Here is a 19,180-nt window from a genome sequence, read left to right on the forward strand (position 1 = left end):
ATAATAATAGAATATATCAATGATATAATAATAATAATAATAATAATAATAATAATAATAATAATAAAATGATATTAATTACAAAATCTTTGGTATGCTTATAACAAATTGATTCAAATTTGTTGTGGTATTATCATTTACACATGTGCATAATTTACTGTAAAATTTACTAATTTTTGTAGGACAGTGGCGTAAGAATGGATAGTAAAGTGGGATTTTTTTACCCCAACTTCTACGCCAATGACCTAATAATCATTTGGGATTCAGTTTTAGATTCTGTTGACAATTCTACATAAAAAAGGTATACTTGTTGAAAATTGGTATAATGTATCGTTTTACCAAAAATCTCAGTTAAATAGGAGACCGTTCTTCTAATAAGAAAGACAAACACCAAAATATTTCACATCTTTAAAATAAAATGACATTTCCTCATAACAGATAATTCTATTATTGTTTAGTTGTTTTTTTTCAAGGCAATCGTTGTGTACGGATATTGTAATGGACGCACAGCGCAGATTTAAAATTAATATGTGAGTGTAATTTTTTTAAAAAAATTATATCTGTTTGAAACAAACGGACCGTTGAATGAACAAGGATGCCCATAATTGCTACAGAATAGCACAAATGAAATTTTAGAGGAGGTGCGATTGAACCTCACTGTAGCGTAACAAAAAAATAAACTCAGAGGAGGAATTCACCACATTAAGAATGCAATAAATAATACACAAGGGATTAAATTTAGAATTTACCAGTCGTTTCGCAGATGTAAAGGCGTATTATTTAATATTGTTTTAAATTCTAAGTTAATGCGTGACATTATAATAATTTAATTAATTTAAAATTTATTTCCTTTCCTTAAGAAACTAAATTTCTTATAAGAAAGACGGTCTTCCATTCAACTGAGATTTTCGGTAAAACTATACACTATAACGATTTTCAACAAGTATGCCTTTTTTATGTGGAATTGTTCACGGAATCTAAAAATGGACCCCAAATGATTATTAAGTCATTGCCGACGAAGTTGGGGTAAAAAAATCCCACTTTACAACCCGTTCCGATGCCACTGACCTACAAGAATTTGTAAATTTTATAATAAATTATGAACATGTGTAAATGTTAACACGACACCAAATTTGAATCAATTTGTTATAAGCATACCAAAGGTTTCGTAAATAATATGATTTTAACAACCGACCAATACGGCCCTGTACAGTGAAAACAGTGAGACTTTGCTTTATAAGGCAATTCTGAATTATTTACTGAGTGCTATTTGTGGTTGAAGTTTGAATCATTTGAATTGAAACGCCCTGTATACAGGGTGAGTTAGAAAGAATGGGTTAACAGTAAGCTGGAGATACTAGACACCAAAATATTATGTTTGAGCTCACCATGCATTATACAAATGTCGCTAGTTTAAGAAATACATATAGGGTGTTCAAAGTTTAAATTTTATTCTGAAATTTCTCAATAATTCGGAAAGTTTTGATAGCAAGACTCTGAAAATTGGTAGTGTTGAGTTTTTTGGTGTGAGAATGCTATCAAAACTTTCTCTGTTATTGAGAAATTTCAAAATAAAATTTTATTTCTTAAACTAGCCGACATTCGTATAAGGCATGATGAGCTCAAACATAATATTTTGGTGTCTAGTATCTCCAGTTTAGTGTTGACCCATTCCTTCTGACTCACCCGGTATACAAGGCTATTTTACAACACCAAATAAACCACTTATTTTCATCAATTTTCTCATGGTTTTTACACGTGGTGATTTCAAATAAAAACGAAATTTAAGTAACAACTGTTACGAAATATACATTGTAGGATAATAACATCGATTAATCGTTGTTTATAACTTATTCTAAGGTCACAGATTGTATTTGCTTGAGAAATATTCGAAAATAATTGCAAATTATCGACAACTTTTTAATTATTATTTAGAATGTATTACAGCATTAAAATAAAAATGACATAGGTATCCAGAAAAATGTTATTGTATTAATAGAGGTTAGCCTCGAAATCTAGTTGAAGACGCGAAAACAGAATAGTAGGATAAAGTGGAACATAGCATTTTGATATTTCTAATTCATCGTACGCACCAATTTAAGTAAAATTCTTAGAGATTGTTTATGTGACATGAACAGTTATTTAATGTGAACTAACATCATTTCATATTAAAAACAAATTTTCCCAATAAAACAGTTATTTTTTCTTTGAAACGTAATAGAGTGAAATGTACCACTCGAATATCCAAAATACTCAGTGGTGTCGAAATTGGGTATTCACAGTAACTGTGTCGCCTAGTACCTTTGCTACAGATTGATGCAATTACCTGTTTATTGAATTTTTATTATTAATTAATAGGGATAATTCTGTAGAAAAGGTAGGTATTACTAAAATCAGAAATAAGATATTATTCTTGGCAAATGCTTATTAAAAAAATTACATGTCGCATTTACTCCTATAGCGAAATCACAATTTGTAAAAAGTATTTATAAAAACATAGATTTATTAGTACACTCTGTCTTACAATTTATTTCCCAATATAAGCTTACCTTGATGCGTGACAATAAATAAATGTTCATCGTGCACAGCTTGATTGTTCTGCTGGCTTAGTAGTCTTTGGGCACCCAGAATCTTGTCCAACATCAAGTACTCAGCATAAAGCATACCCGCTTCCTCTCCAAGCTGTTCTCCATCTTGTGCAGCATCTCTAAAACACAAGCATTATCTCAGTCTTAAACTAATCAGTGCTTAATCGTTCGTAAACGCATGTTTTTTATCTTACTTCCCAACCCCCCTCAGTATTCAGAACTTGCGTTTTATATGGTATTCTTAAGAAAATAAAATATTTTCAAAGCTAATTAGAAATGTAGAGTATCTAATTTTTCCTAACAAAGCTTCTTTAACATAACCAAAGTTCAGATGAAAGTAGTTTAAATTAACATCCTATATAATAACTTCAAATGGTGTTTTCTGATAGTCACGTCTTGCTAGTAAAATTACACTTTAAACTCTTGCGCTGCATAGAAGTCACGTAGCAATGAACGAATGAATGCTTTGCATAAAGTTCATACACCGAAGGAAAGTTTAACGGCGTGTGCTTGTACTCTTATTTGGTAGGGCTTCAATCGTTGAATTAGATTAACTAAGAGGGTGTTTTAAAATATCTTACCCTGACTAGTAAGAAACAAACAAAACTCATAGATTTGCATTTCCTTTCTAGAATTATCATTTACCAATAAAATGACAAGTGCAGCAAGTACATTTAATCAGAATAGGAAACAGCGTTCAATATGTCGCATGTTTTTAATTGCATTCAGGCAAGAAGTGATTTTGATAGAAAACTCAGGTTTTTAAATAAAAATTGTACATTTTTTATTGATTCGCAAAGTGTACAGGATGGGGTTTTGTATTGAATAGCATACTGGTACATACGCACTCTTTTCCATGACCGTTTTGTATAAATGCGGCTGAATTTCATTGACACAGGGCTCAATTTCCTCCTCCAAGGCGTGGGTAGTCGTGGGCTTGTTGGCATAGATCTTAGACCTCAAAAACCCAAAAGACCAAAAGAAAAAAGTACAACGACGTTATATCGCTTGATCTGGGTGGCCAATTCTAATCACCAAAACGGGAAATTACACGACCAGGAAATGGCTCATGCAGTAATTGAATTGTTTCTCGGGTTGTATGACATGTGGTACAGTCTTGTTGAAACCACATCTCTCCTACATCTATACCTTGCAATTTAGGTACAGAAAATTGGACTATCATGTCGTGATAGCGAGCACCATTAATTGTTACTGCCTGACACGTTGTGGATGCATTTGTTTCTCAACAATCACGCGTGAATTTTCTGATGCGATGATTTTGTCGATTAACGAAGCCATCAAGATAAAAAAGTGTTGTTCCTGAGAATACGCTATTGCGAGCTTCTTGAAATACCCAATACTTATAAAGTATTTCAAGGCTGATTCTGCAGGATATAGATTTTTTCTATCTTTCAACAAGGGGATGATTGAAAGAAGATTAATTTCCACAGTGCCGAATTAATGTTCCTGGACTATCATCAACACTCTCACGAACTGCTTCCATGTCTTGTATTGAACGACTTATTAAAGGATGGCGGCCAGAGTGTTGAATATCACTAATTGATACAGTCGACCACCACATTTTGTACGAACCGTAGATACCAAACCTTCATTATTTTTAAAATATTGCTCAGCAATGAAAACGCGATGTTCTTTCGTGTGGCGCTCATTTTTTAATAACTCTGAACTGTGAACTCACGCTGTCTTTTTTGTTTCGTTGGTAACACTTTACCGCACAAATGGTGCAAAATTTAAATCTTGCGTACCTAAATTTTGAGACACCCGTTATAACAGTGTATAAATCTTAGTAACGAGCGTTCAAATAAAAACGTGGTCGAAGTTGGCTCTGACACATTGGACGTAGGGAGTAGCTTATAGCGACCAACTTAACCTCATTTCTCAACGAGCTGTATAGCAGCTGTGAGTTTCAATAACGTTAATGACTATATAACTTTATTTTAAAGAATAATCGTGATAACAATAACAAACAATTAAAGGAGCTGCGGAAAGCGTCCCCCTCCTTTTTATAACAATAAATTAAAGCAGCTGCTGAAAGTGTCCCCCTCCTTGTTCCAAGACATTTTCTAAGATGCTCGGGGTATTGTTAATTTCACGAATCTTTTCTATAAGTCGAGCCTGCAGATGGTTTAAATCAGGAATAGGCAGTTCAAAAAAAGTGTTTTTAAGGTAAGGCCACACGGCGTTATATCACATGACCTCGGTGGAAATTCATGTTCAGCATTGAGACTTATTAGTCGATTTTGGAAAACTTCCCTCAACATATTCATCGTCTCGCCTGCCGTATGTGCCCTTGCGCCATCTTGTTGAAAGTAAAAGTTTGTAATTTCGTTTTCTTCCAGCTGGTTAACAAAAGGAGCGATAATTTCTTCTCTATACCTTTGCGCAGTAAGAGTACCATTAAAAAAAATAGGTCCATAAATCCTCCTTCTATCGAGAGCACACCAAACTCCAATTTTTTGAGCGTGTAGAGGGCCCTCGACAAAAAAGTTATCTGGTTTTTCAGAAGACCACATTCTCATATTCTGTGAGTTTACGTAAACACTTAAATGAAACCAACCTTCATCAGAAAAAAAGCTAATATTATGAAGTTCACCGTAGTTGTTTAAAAACCATTCACAAAATACAGCCCGTCGCGGAAAATCAATTTCATGAAGTTCTTGCTGACAAGTTAAACGATAGGAGAACAAACGCAAATCTTTTTTTAACACTGTGTGGCAGGTACCGACTGATACTCCCACCATTTGTGATAAAACACGTACAGAAGTTCTTGGCGCATTTTCCATTATTTGTTGGACATTTTCTTTTAATTCTTCAGTCCGCTTTTTAGGTCGACCGCTTCCTTCTTTTCTTGTTACACTGCCCGTTTCACGAAAAACATTAACACAACGCTGAACTGCACTTTGAAAAATTTTGTACTCAACAACGCCGGGAAATTGATTTTGAAATTCTATGAAACATTCCTCAATAGAATACTTCCATATTCCATCAATCTTGCGTCCATTTCTAAAGTAGGACTCTATGATAAACACTTTTTGTTCTTGAGAAAACACCATTTTAAACGCTTTTTAAAACGAAAATATTCAAATTGATAGCGGCGATATAGCGCTTTGACAGATGACGTTTAAGTTCATTTGCTATACGCTACGCCCTACGTCCAAATTTTCAGAACCAACTTGACCACGTTTTTATTTGAACGCTCGTTATATGTAAGTATAAAATTGCATCCACTAGTATTTTAACAGCATTTTTCTGAAACAAATTACATTTATCTACCTCATACAAAAATTTCGTCAGTCAACTGCAAATATAATATAAATTTACCACATCCTTTTCAGAAGGCAAAATCTTAAATTTTACCTCTAAATATTTATTTTTTTTTTATTATTCTTTTCAAAGCAATTTCTTTCTGGACATTGTTTAAACTCATCACTAATAGTAAAAGAATACCATTCTATAAACATTTTAATTTAAATGATAATAAATAATGAATGAATTGTAACAATATGATGTAATTAATCATCTAAAAAAATAATATTTCCTTGTTGCTAATGTTGATTAAAATTTTTATCTAACCACATTTTTCAATAAATCTAAGATCATTAAATCCAGTATAATCTGCTTTCTTATTAATAACTGTTAGTCTTACACTAATTAATATGATTTTACAAAAAAAGACCAATTAATAATAGCAACATTCATTTGTAAGTTTATCACATTTACATACGCATGTAATATTTCAAAATATTAAACAATTTCTTAGGGAATGATTAAGGCAATATTTTAAATTAAATAATATCGTTCACGTTGTTGAATAAATTTCCCACTATAGTTACAATAAATCATTGTAAAATCTAAAAAAAATAATGCCTAAAAGTGTATAAAAGTTACTATGCGTTTCAGTAACCTAAACATATTGTTTTATTTAATATAAGTATTATTTACTCCAGAAATTTATTATTTTTAATATCACATGTAACTGTTTTAAAATTGGCAAATAAAGAATATTGAATTAGTAAATATATTATTAAGCTGAGATATACTCCCGTCATTGCGTACATACTTTTTTAAAAAACACATTGTAAGGCCATGATTCAGTTTCATCATAAAAATTCTGATAAATAAAAATCAAAACAAAATTGTTGTTAATAAACACATCACAATTTACATGTTATCATAATTTTCTAACCGAAATATAATTTTTTTGCGCAAATAAAGAATTTGTATTGTTAGATAGAAATGTATTTGATTCGAAAATTTTCATTTATTGGATGTTCCCAGTAAATTACTGAAAATTTTCTTGTTTATTAGACATTAGGTATTTCCTTCTCAGAAATACCAAATACATTATAGCATTTTACTGTTATTTTGACTAAAAGAGAAATATAGAAGTAAATTGATTTTTTCAGTGTTTTCGTTAATTAATATGATCGGCATTTGCAATAATGTTGAAAATTTGATAATCTATTAGAATCTTTGTTAAATTAATGAAATATATTAAATAATTGGATATAATTTAATTACATTTTTTAATAATAAAATCCAAGATATATGAGACTATTTTTTTTCTTGAAATCGGCGGGAAATTCGAAAATTAGGAATATTTTCTTTAAGAAGTCTATTTCTTCCTGTGCTTTTTCATAAAGTCTTAAAAAGTACGCAATTTTTTTCTACATATATACATACAGAATTTGAAAATACAATCAAAATTCCTTATGATTTTATGCAAAAAGAGTAATTTTTATGTGTTCAAATGGAGAAGAAATTAGTTTAAAATGAGCTAACTAATATACCAAACAGCTTGTTGCCAATTAAGAAATTATTAAAAATATAGTTGTTAAGTTTAACTTTAGAAGTCAATAATATATTGTACCAGTTAAGAAACACATAAATAATATTTTTTAGGATTTAATATGTAGGTATGTAAAGTTGTTTCCAGATATTCTTAACCAATATGTCAATGATAAAAAAATGACGGTAATGTAATTTGACAGTTTGAGAAACGATTCTATTTTATTAAAAAGTTATTTGTAACCTATTTTTATTTCTGAAAAATTAAGTATGCTTTGTCAACTAAAAAAATTATTTTTAGTAGGTAAAATGTGGGTAAAATGCTTTTTTCGTAAAAGATATTAAAACATTTCATTAGGAAAAATTGTGGAAAATTATCATATACCAAATTCTGTACCTGTCGGTTCTGATATCAATAAACATAGAATAGAATAGTATGAAACTCAGTCATTCTAGTTCAGAGTAGTGAAAATTACAATTGTCATATTTTGATAATGTAGCATGGGCTCCATATTATTTTTTAAGGAATGTTTTCTAGGCGCCCTAAGAGAACTTTTAAGAAATTTCGGAAAAAAATTGTACAATAAAAATTAAATTTGGGGTTGCCTACTCTGGGATCTCCAAAAAGATTGTTAATGATTACGAATTTTCCATCAATGCAGATCAAAAGCAAATATTATATATATTATTAGTATGAAATGCTACTAAAAGTTATATAAATCATCAATTTCAAACAGCATTACCATAAAACAACCTTGATAGTAATACAGTGAAACTTACACCGTGTTACGTTAAACCTAATCATTCATAAAGAATTAAAAAAAAAACTACCGCTATTTATAGAAAGGCTGTAAAATATACACTAACCTACATTTTTTAACATTAATACGTACCAAATTTCACTAAAATTAATCATTTATCACTCAAAAATATTATGTTAATTAGCAATGTGGATAAACTAGAACATATAAAATTCTAAATATTTTGTTATTTAGAAAGCCATAATTCCAATATAATTATTTTACAAAAAACTCTGTAGCCAAATTTTGATTATCTTCCTAATCAAAATTTTATATTTTTTTTAGGATCTGAATTAGGTCAAGGAGTATAACAAAATACCACTATTACATTTGTCACACTGATGATATCGCGATATAATGGACGGAACGTCGACAAAGTGTAGGTAATAGTGGTTATTTTTTATATTAAATTTTTAGATGTACAAATAATTACTTTTTTTCAGAGCAGTCGAAAATCTCATTAACAATAAATTAAAAATATATCTTACAGAAATAATTTTTATTATTTTTATGCAAAGGCACTGTCTACTTCTGTAGTTGCGGTTTAATTATTAAAATGTTTAATTAGGACGAATAATAATTTGATACATATTTAGTAAATTTATATAGAAGCTTCAGAAGTTTTAAATACTAGAATAAATGAATACAATAAAACAGAACATCAAACCTAAAAAATCGTATTTTTGATTTATTTAATAAACACAAAATTGTTTATTTCTAAGCGTCTTAATTGTTACAAAAATTTTCGTTTATGATATGTAAAATGTTATTCGCAAAGCAACCGATATTCAGCAAATATTTCTTTCATTTGAATGTCAAAAATCTTTGAATTATCCATAATAAATCTACTCTGTTAAAATATACACTTTCTAGAGGAACAAGTATATCGCAAAATGAAAAAATCTCTACTTACTTTGACCTCACTGGGCAGCTCATATTTTGGTTGATCTTGCTTATTTTACTTTGAAGTATCAACTGAAGTTGGAATGAAGTCCGCGTGCCTCTCTCTCTAGGATCGTTGACTTAATCAACTTGACATAATATGTTACAGAAAAATGGTCTCTATATCACGCGAAATATCAAGTAACTACGTTGCGATATGGTAATTATGCAACTTCTAACATAAGTAGATCAGAATCGTGTTTGTTATTATAAATTAGTGTTAAGATATCTTACACTGTAAAGAATTTTGTGACAGTATATTTAATTTAATTCATTAAACTATTACTTATATCTCTATGACAGCTTTAAGAGCAAAAAAAACAAAAAATAAAAATTTAACAAATATCGTGGAAGCAAAAGATAATTTTGTTAAAAGGACTAGCTGTATTTTAATAAACAAGATAAATATTTCTATCATACTTTTAAAGTTGAAGTATGTACTTACCGATTTTATAACATTTTTATAGAAAGTATCAGTATCATATAGGTATCTTTTTAATGAAGTAAAGAAGAACAAAAATTTGTCTTGAATCCTAAGAATATGTCATATTTCATCTTTCTTTCGGAAGGAATATTCAATAAAGCGGAATTATCGAGAAAATTACTTTCCTTGGTTCGTTCAATTTAAAATTTTAGGTAGCTCTAAATACAAGTAACTACTACTATTTCACATAAAGTTATTTGAAATGTCTCTTGTATATTAAAACGTATCCTCAATCCCTTCATTCTGCATATTAATTTTTGTAATAATATTCGTAGGTACCTATATGCTAGGAAAAGCCATTGAACAAAAGATGTTTAATAAATTGTTGGAAGAGAGCTGTGAAATTGTTTCTAATTATTTTTAGATAGTCATGTTTCATAACACACTTGATTTACCTATCCATTAAGTATGGATGCTCTTTACAAAATAGCGTAAGTGGAAAAATGTTTTGGGTCAGATTTAATACGGCTAAGGCCTTCAACCCCATATACCTGATGTATTTTCTATTGAAACTGCAGGAAAGACTAGCAGGATAACACTTGCAGAGGCATGTTAAAGAGAAAGCGCTTATGGTACTGGCATTACTATAGAAACGACATTAAATTCAGTAATGTATAAAATTGAAAAAACTATTAGTTGAAAGGAACTCGTTGTCCCACCCTGCTTGGATATAGTAGGAGCATTGGATAACTTTTTTTATGATTGCGTCAATGGGACGCTTGAGAAACGTGGCCTATCATCCACCAGGAGCGATGTTTCTCATCGTCAAATTTACCCCACCTTCAATGAGACGACAATAGTTTCTGATATTTCTTACCTTGTCTCATGCTCTACGATTCTTCCAAGTTTTCAGTGAAGACCAAATCTTCATACAAGGCTACGTTTGTAATCTTATTATACTTATTTGAGGAAAATTGATAGACGTCATTAGTAAGGGTAGTAGATCAATAAAGAACTGATTTATAGGTCAAAGACTAAGGATAATTCCACTTAATATTAGCTTAGTCCTCTTTACCAAAAAACTGAAAATGGTCGACTTCAGAGAACCAATTGTCTTTCAGCAAAATCTCTCACAGATCATGAATGGTACAATTTCTGGGTAGGTACCTCAAAACGACAGACCTTTTGGACCAGCTGGAGACTTTTTAGTGAAATGTATGGACTTAATCCTAAAGCTGCTTAACTTTATACGGTAGGTAGTTATTAGGTCCGCTTTTGCCAATATAGCTATTGTATAGTGGCCTACGGCTGGCCTGATCAAAGTAAAGAACACTTAAAGAAATTGCATCGACTGGTGTGAATCGCACGATGGTAACGTTACGCACAGCTTCTAAGAAATATTGTATTCTTCTACCGCTTCCAAAACAGCATCCCATAGTTATGGGGGAGGCTTAAAAGGTAGCGATGATTCCACAATTATTATGGTGAAGGTGTCATAGTGCTCCTCAAAGAACGAAGGGTGGTAAAAGGCCATAAGGTTCTTGAAGCTGTTAGCGACAAAATATATCTCCCCGCATGGTTAAAAAAAAATGGTGCAGATTAGAATAGATTAGGTTTGAAAGAGCTCGTATGATTCACTGAGAAGTCTAACTTAGTTCACAGACACACGAGACATGACAAAGACGTGACCCAATGTAGACATCTATCGTGGATGAGGTATGTAATGAGACCTGCCTAAGCCAAACGGTATGAACGCTGACTAGATGTCTTCTTCCTGTGCCCAGTCTAAGGTAGACAAAGGCTCAGGGGTGAAAATCTTTGATGTAACGTTTTAGGTCGATGTGTTCTATTTTCTGGAGAAGTACGCCATGGCCTTCCTCGCTTCCTTTATTTCCGATTGTGCACAAGAAAATATTATGAACCAACATATTCAAACATGTACAGACAGTCGGGTGGATCTACAAACATTGTTATCTCACATAATAGATGCACGTACAATTTAAGAGCGTGTCAATGCGCTATCCCTGTTGAAACATGACAATTGTATAAAGGTAACATTGAGTTCCTGATCACAGTAATAGGCAAAAAGAGTTGGCATGTTGCCCAGACAGGGCTCAAATAGTCAATATATGGAGACAACCAATGTTCATGTTACATCAAATTATTTAACAAAATCCACTGATAACTGGATCAGAGTAATGAATGGAAAAAGGATCAAGCGTATTTAGTTTGCGACAGACCAGGTTTATTACAGAGGGTCCATGTGCTGATGAAGCAGAAGCAACATTAGATCTGACACAAAACTTTTAACAGATCATGGACAGTTTAAAGAGCACCTCAATACGGGGCTGAGTACCAATATGAGGAGTAGGTGTAGGTTATGTGGATACGGAAACTAGGATTTCATAAAAATTCTCCATAGGCTCAGCCAAATGGGTCGAGATGAGGCCACACTCCACCCCTCTTCATAAACCCTAGAAAATGAAAATGTGGAGATAGTTTTATTAATTATAAGTTAAATATTTTCTAAAAAGTCGAAGAATTCTACAATTTTTCTATAAATTCCAGAGGGGCCCTTTTGGTAAGTTCCTGGCTACGCCCCTGATAACCTGTCATTGTGCTCAACAATTAACAAAAAATATTTCCAAATCTTTTCCTAATACCAATTTTGAAGAAAGATATTCCCAAATGTAAAATATATTTTTTAAATTCTTCTTTTGTCTTCATATTCTCAATTTTTATGTAGTAGTACAATATGATCAACAATAAACACGTATATTTTCTTTTCAAGTTTACAGATTATATCAGTTGGATGTCATAATTTTTTAAAGACGATATTGAATTCCTTGGTTAATACTAGGTGGAATTTATTATATGTACATGGTGTTTAATACTTGCCGTTTTCGAAATAATCAGTTGTTTGCGAAAAAAGTCACGATTTCAGCTCTCTAAATGAGGCTAGATAGCGTCTAAACTGTAAGAATTAGAAACCTGCAGTTTTCATAGTTCGTTTTGGCATAAATTACTCTATCTTGTCATCTGCAAGCAAAAGGTGTACGTTATTCAGACTGGGAAATACTGAGACCTACATTTAATAATCTTACTACTTGAAAAACTTTTTTTTTTCAAATGAACTGACCCATATTAATTGTCATGGGTGAATGCAAAATTGAATGCCCTTTCGACTGATATAAGGTTGTCAATACTTATCTCCAACAGTTTTCCAGAAAAAATCAGGTTCGAAAAAGTAGCTATGTAACAGCGTCAAGAAGGCCTTGCAATTGTGTGAGCACAACGTCGATACATAGGATTTTACAAAATCACAGCACAGTACATCCTTATTGCATCCAATTACACCAAGAGTTACTAAAAGTAGACTTTCAGCGGAGACTGGAGTTTTACCAGTGGGCACTGGAGATGTTAAATCAAGATAATTTTTTTAAAACGGGTCATGTTCTCCGATGAGGCTACTTTTCATCAAAAATGGTTTCGTTAATAGTCATAATTGCCATTATTATGACACAGTAAATCCTCACCAATTCCGAACAACTCATAGCCAACGATGGTCTTTGAACATGTGGGGCGCAATTTTGGGAACTTATGTCATTGGCCCATTCTTTTTTGACCAGCATCTAACTGGAGCAGTTTATTTAAACGTTTTAACAAACACCCTAGAAGATTTGTTAGACGACATTCCTTTAACTACACTTCGAAGAATGTGGATGCAATATGATGGTGCTCCACCTCACAATACCGCTGCGATTCGTGAATTTTTACACGAAACTTTTCCCAACAGATGGATTGGGCGCGGGGGCACTAGTGAAACAAAGTTTACGTTACACCACCAACTACATACAGCGAAAGATATGTTGACCAATATTGAACAGTTTTTTAAAAACCGAATTCGTTTGTGTAATGTGAATTAATTAAAATGGAGGACATTTCGAGCAATTGATGTAAATCAGCGGTCTATGTATTTTTCTCCTTGTTGTGTTCCAAGTTTCAGTTTGTTTCGTTTTGCGTTTTGTGTTAGTTGTTGTTAGTGGTTTACTTTTACCAAACCGCTTTTTAAACATGCCAGTAAATATGGACACTGTCAATTCCACGCCTGATAAAATGTGAGAGAAAAATGGTTTTGCAAGGCCTTCTTGACGCTGTTTTATAGCTACTTTTTCGAACTTCAGAAAAAAAACTGATTTTTTTGGAAAACTGTTAGAGATAAATATGGACAACCTTATATCAGTCGAAAGGGCATTCAATTTTGCATTCACCCATGACAACTAATATGGGTCATTCCATTTGAAAAAAAAAAGTTTTTCAACTCGTAAAATTATTAAATGTAGGACTCAGTATTTTCCGTTATGTAGCGCCCACGCGAAATGGAACACCCTGTAAAGCTAGAAATATTTTCTTTATATGACCCACATGATTCCAGACAACTTTTATTAAAATCATTTTTTTATAAATTTTACAGTTGCAGAGTTACAGAAGAATTCGTCTTAGGTGGAACATCCTGTATTTTATCAAGTGATTCCTAAAGGCTTTAGGAGTTCTTAAAGTAAATGATAAAACAATATTTAATTACATTTGAAGCGGTTTCTCTTACAGGGGACACAATCATGTAGAATTCGAATATGGTTCATCCGATGACGTCAGAATTAGATGCGATAAACTCATTTTGATAAAATATTACGAACTAAAAACTTTATGCTACTTTTTCGATCTAGCCATTGCAATATTATGAGGAGAGCAGCAGACCTTAGATGAGAACCAGAATAATATAAAATTTACCATAAATTTATGCTCAATTAATTTGTAACTTATAAAGAATCCTCTTCACTGCTAAAAACTTTTTTTAGTCGTTGATTTCCTATTGTGTTTGATATGAAAATGTATGAAGAAAGTAAACAAAATGTATAGATGCGGAAGTGCATCGCACGGATGCCGCGCCCAACGCACATAAGAGATCACACTATCATACATTTCACATTTTCTTACCTTACCTTACGGGACACACTGCGTCTCGACATGCGCATTCTATAGCGTTTATGGGAGACTAGCCACTATTGGACCAAAAAAAATTGTAATTTTCCAATTTTTGCAACAACTGTAGAAATTGGTTACCTACTTCAAAACCAACTTTAGATACCACCTTACCTGGTATTTAAACTTTATATACCTAAAGTACTTTATTTGATGAAAGTAACAATTAAAAAAAAAAACAAGGAAAGCAATAAGTACTTATAAACAATTTTTATTGTAACTTAATAATTTGCATTTCACAAACCAACAAACAAAAAATTTCATTAATACGATTAATTTGCACAAAGGCACCATAAACAGCAACAGGCAGACGCCAAAAATTGACATTGTTTTAAAGTACCCTGCTTTGCTATTTATCAGTCGTTCACGCAATAACTTGCAAGTAAATAATAGATTTTAGATGAGAATGATAATAACATACTATCCTGTAAGTACTAAAATAAATACACTTATTCTAATATCACCGCGACATTCCAAAATGCGACTTAACGAATCTTCCGATATACTGTAACGCCAAGAAAGTCTTACTGGGACAAAGTCTTTGTCTCAGCAGATAATAACTCCCTCCTCTGAACAGGATATAGATAAAGACTAAAGCTGCGATGTCCAACCAATAAACGGTGTTTTCCATGCCCATTTCCTTGACAAAGAACTGCAGGTCCGTATAAATGCAGAAGTCCTCAGATTCGGGACAATCCAGTTTCTTTCTGCCTTGCAGCATGGAGTGTATGAGTCCTTCGAGGGAGTAACGGAGATAGCTGAAGTACATGGCAATTTTTATTAAGGTAGGTACTGTGTCGTATCCAGATCCAAATCCATAGACTGCCAAGAGCATTATTGGTACTGTGACAACAGGACCGACAAACATGGCATTCTAGAAAAATAAAGTAAATAAATGGGCATTTTTAGTATAAAGTCTAAAGGTACAGTTTTTTTATTATGGTGTTCATCATCGGCAAAAATATCTAGCTTTCACTATAAGCAACGAACGACGTCGTTATAAGTATTATTTTAATTCCAGTACTGACAATATAAGCTAGCATTTCTCTGCCACCGATGAACGCCAGCAGAATGTCAAAACTAAAGGCGAAACTTATCTTTACTCAGTTTATTGCATTTTATATGTAAAATACGAAACAAATGATAAAACTAACACACCTAATTAAATGACAACATTGTTCCGACCACAGACCTTTTTTTCTTAGGTCATTCAACTTTGAAAAAACTTTTAGATGGGCAGAGTGAATATTTGCATCACAACTACTTTTATTTGTGTGTTCATTAAACAGATGTTTATGTTGCTGTTGGACATCATTAAACGATTTTTCAAATTATACAGGGTGATCACGGTGACGGCCCATTAGAATTATTTCCGCGACTACTTCGATTTGAATTTTGAAAATTTGGGATACCGGGTTTTCAGGCAAGCACCTCTCAACTAAAATAATGGCGTCCACCTACCACTTCCGGTTATACCGGAAGTCGCCATCAACTTGCTTATTTTAAATGGACTTTTATGAAATTTTCCTATTCCTAAAATTAACGAGTAACGAGTAAAATTATTCGAGTAATATACAAAGTAAACAGGACTTTTCAAAAATAGATATTTCCAGTGAGGCCATTTATTAGCATGGAAAGGTATATCCTTCACTGATGTACTGTTAAAATTTCATGACATTTGGACGAATAAAAGCGGAGTTATTGCGTCTGAAGTGACAGTATGTTTGCGGCATCGGTACAAAAATGAGCCTCGAACAAAGAATATAATGTTTTGTTTTAAACTTGGTAAAACTTTTACCGAAACGTTTCAATTGATAAATCAAGTTTATGGTGATGTTCGTTCATTCCGTGATAGAGTTCGTGAGTGGTACGCGCGGTTTTAAAACGATCGTAAAGACATAAATGTCGAGCAACATGTTGACCCAACCGAAATCCCTGATCACCTCAGATTTCATCAAAACTGTGCGTGATTTCATCAAATAACAGCCAAAATCTTCATTGAAATTCATGGAATTGGATTTGAGCATCTCAAAAACATCAATTTATGGCATTTTGACCGAATATTTGCGCTATCGAGAAATGTGTGCACGGTTTGTTCCGCAAAAGTTGACTGACGATCAAAAATGCTCAGAATCCAACATTTGAAGGACATTATCAAAAAAGTTTTTGTCATTTTTGGCCTTTACAACATTGTGACTGGTAATAAAACGTGCTGTTTTTAATATGATCTAGAAATCAAACGCCAAAGTGCGGAGTGAAAAAGAAAAAATATCGTTTGAAGAAGTCAAAAGTAAAGACAATGTTGATTTGCTTTTGCGATTCCAAGAGCATTGTCAACAAAGAGTTCATTCCAACCGTTAATACACAATTCTATCTTGTCGTTTTGAAGCATTTGATGCATTGTATTAGTTGTATTCGTCCAAAATATCGCGCAGAAGGAAGTCGGCGTTTGTTGCACGATAATACGCCTTCTCATCAATCAGCATGAGAGTTGCTTTCGCTGTACAGCATGAAATAAAACGCTCTCTCAACGGTACAAATAATCTATTTTTATTGAAAAACTAAGCTTGTGAAAAAGACGTTGAGGGACGAGTGTTCGTTGGAGAGTCCCTGTGTGTGAAGTCGGTCGTAGGTATATGGGTACGCATCTGGTCGCCGGCGCCAGTAGACCCTTCTTGGAACGCTCGGCGGAGTCTCGCTGGCGCTCTTGACGTTGTACTTAAAAATGGTTCACTTGCGAACATGTGTACCCACAAGCACTTATCAACTGTGAACCACTCCCCGTATTCTCCTGATTTGACACCATGCGACTTTTACCTTTTCAGAAAAATGCATTTGCCGATTAAAGAAAAGTTTTGCGGACGTAGAAGCCATTCGACATGCCTTTAGATCGTCCAAATTGCGGACGGAAAGGAACTATTGTGAATAAAGTAAGTCGGTTTTGCTCAAGAAAGCGTTTGGTTGTTCTTATATTTAAAACGTCCTGTTTACTTTGGAGCGCACCCTGTACTTTAATTACAGTCAAGTCAAATTTATAAAAAAACAATTTATTTTATGTTACTGCTAACTCAAAAACGAAAATAAATATTTTAAAATTACTTACGACTATAGTCAGCTGAGAACCAATGAGCAATCCTAAACTTTCCGAAATTACACCAGTTAACATGCAAACCAGATAGAACATAAGCAATCTGTCTAGTTCCATGGGTTGGTCCGACAGCACGCACACCAGCACCACATACAATGTTCCTAACAAAACCTGTATAGGAATCGTGGAAAAAGTTAACGCAGCAAAATAGGCGCTCAGTCTGTACCATTTATTGAAATGCTCTCTCTTCACCAGTTGAACTTCTCTGGGAACTAGAAACAAATAATATTCACTTCTTATAAAATAAGGACCATCTAAGAATAATTTAAAAATTCACAATTCGTCAGCATTTATATCATAAAAGTATTAGATACCAGTTTTTTTATCATATTATTTTTATTATTATTAGTTCTTTTGGTATTTACTTTAAATGTATTATGCTAATTCAAATTGATTCTAAATGTTTCTCTAAAGTTATCAACAAATAAAGTTACGTCATAAATCTGGACGTATGAAAATCCCTCCTAGTACATGGTTAAGTGAACCCTGTAGAGTAAATCAATATAAAGAAAACCTTGTCCACCGTAAATACCATCTTTTTAGTATCACAAAAACTTGACTTCACATCTTTGATTGAACCGACACAATTGCATTCCTTGTGCCTCCTATTCCACACAATTAACACGAATATTCAAGTTTAGACCTAACATAAGTGTTAAATTTAAGAATTAGCGTGTAATAAATAATAAATGTTTACCATTTCTTATAACGAATTGTACATTTTTAGAGGCGTTGCCAGCCGTACTATTTACATCACTGATAAAAGCCTGTCTTGAATCAAGTATTAACTCCTAAATCTCTAAAGCCACTAAGTCGAGTTAAGTTTATATTGTTAATATTAACTAACGAATTATTTTAGTTACACTTTTGGTGATTCATTAACAATTTATTTTGAGTACACCATCTATGTAAAACTATTAAATCATCGGGGAGCTTTAAATGCAATTAATAAAAAAATAATTTTAAATCCTCGTACAGTAAAGTTTTACACAGGAATCATGTATAAAAACTGGAAATAATAGATCTCCCAAAACGGATCCCTGGTGAACACCTAAACCAAAGGTAATTTTAGCAAACCATGAATTGTTAGTTAGTAAGTATCAAGTTAACAAATTTTTGTAATAGCTGTTTTACATTGACAATTTATTGATCAATTAATTCATGAAGTCGCTTCGTCAAGAAATTGGACAAGTTTAGTGTAATGCACCAAATCTACTGTCAAATAACTTCATGAATTTATTCATCAAGTTCTTGACGAATTAGAGCATGTTCTAATTTTCGTCAATTTCTTCGTGAAGTTCGGAAGTACCAACCCAACAGATTTCCAGCCTCAGATCAGTAATGAGGTTATGTTATTGGAATATGTAAATAATTGTGTGGCGTCGTACTAGTTTTGCATTGTTTTTACTGATTTGTTACTTACAAA

At 32.6% G+C, this 19,180-nt stretch overlaps 2 protein-coding genes across 2 annotated transcripts in view; both read right to left on the reverse strand.

The window, feature by feature from the left end:
* Positions 1 to 9,229, reverse strand: part of LOC108912883 (tryptophan 2,3-dioxygenase) — a 28,438-nt gene extending 19,209 nt beyond the window's left edge. The window contains exons 1-2 of the mRNA XM_018718299.2: positions 9,111 to 9,229; positions 2,550 to 2,707 (exon numbers count right to left, since the gene is read on the reverse strand). Coding sequence (XP_018573815.1) covers positions 2,550 to 2,707; positions 9,111 to 9,133 — 181 coding nt within the window. The 5' untranslated portion in view covers positions 9,134 to 9,229. The remainder of the gene's footprint in view (positions 1 to 2,549; positions 2,708 to 9,110) is intronic.
* Positions 9,230 to 14,801: 5,572 nt separating this feature from the next.
* LOC108912882 (ATP-binding cassette sub-family G member 1) overlaps positions 14,802 to 19,180 on the reverse strand; it is a 92,992-nt gene continuing 88,613 nt past the window's right edge. Inside the window, exons 8-9 of the mRNA XM_018718298.2 lie at positions 17,710 to 17,966; positions 14,802 to 15,480 (exon numbers count right to left, since the gene is read on the reverse strand). Of these exons, the coding sequence (XP_018573814.1) occupies positions 15,067 to 15,480; positions 17,710 to 17,966 (671 nt within the window). The 3' untranslated portion in view covers positions 14,802 to 15,066. The remainder of the gene's footprint in view (positions 15,481 to 17,709; positions 17,967 to 19,180) is intronic.

The sequence above is a fragment of the Anoplophora glabripennis genome, unplaced genomic scaffold (assembly GCF_000390285.2).
Source record: "Anoplophora glabripennis isolate ALB-LARVAE unplaced genomic scaffold, Agla_2.0 scaffold760, whole genome shotgun sequence".
Lineage (NCBI taxonomy): Eukaryota > Metazoa > Arthropoda > Insecta > Coleoptera > Cerambycidae > Anoplophora > Anoplophora glabripennis.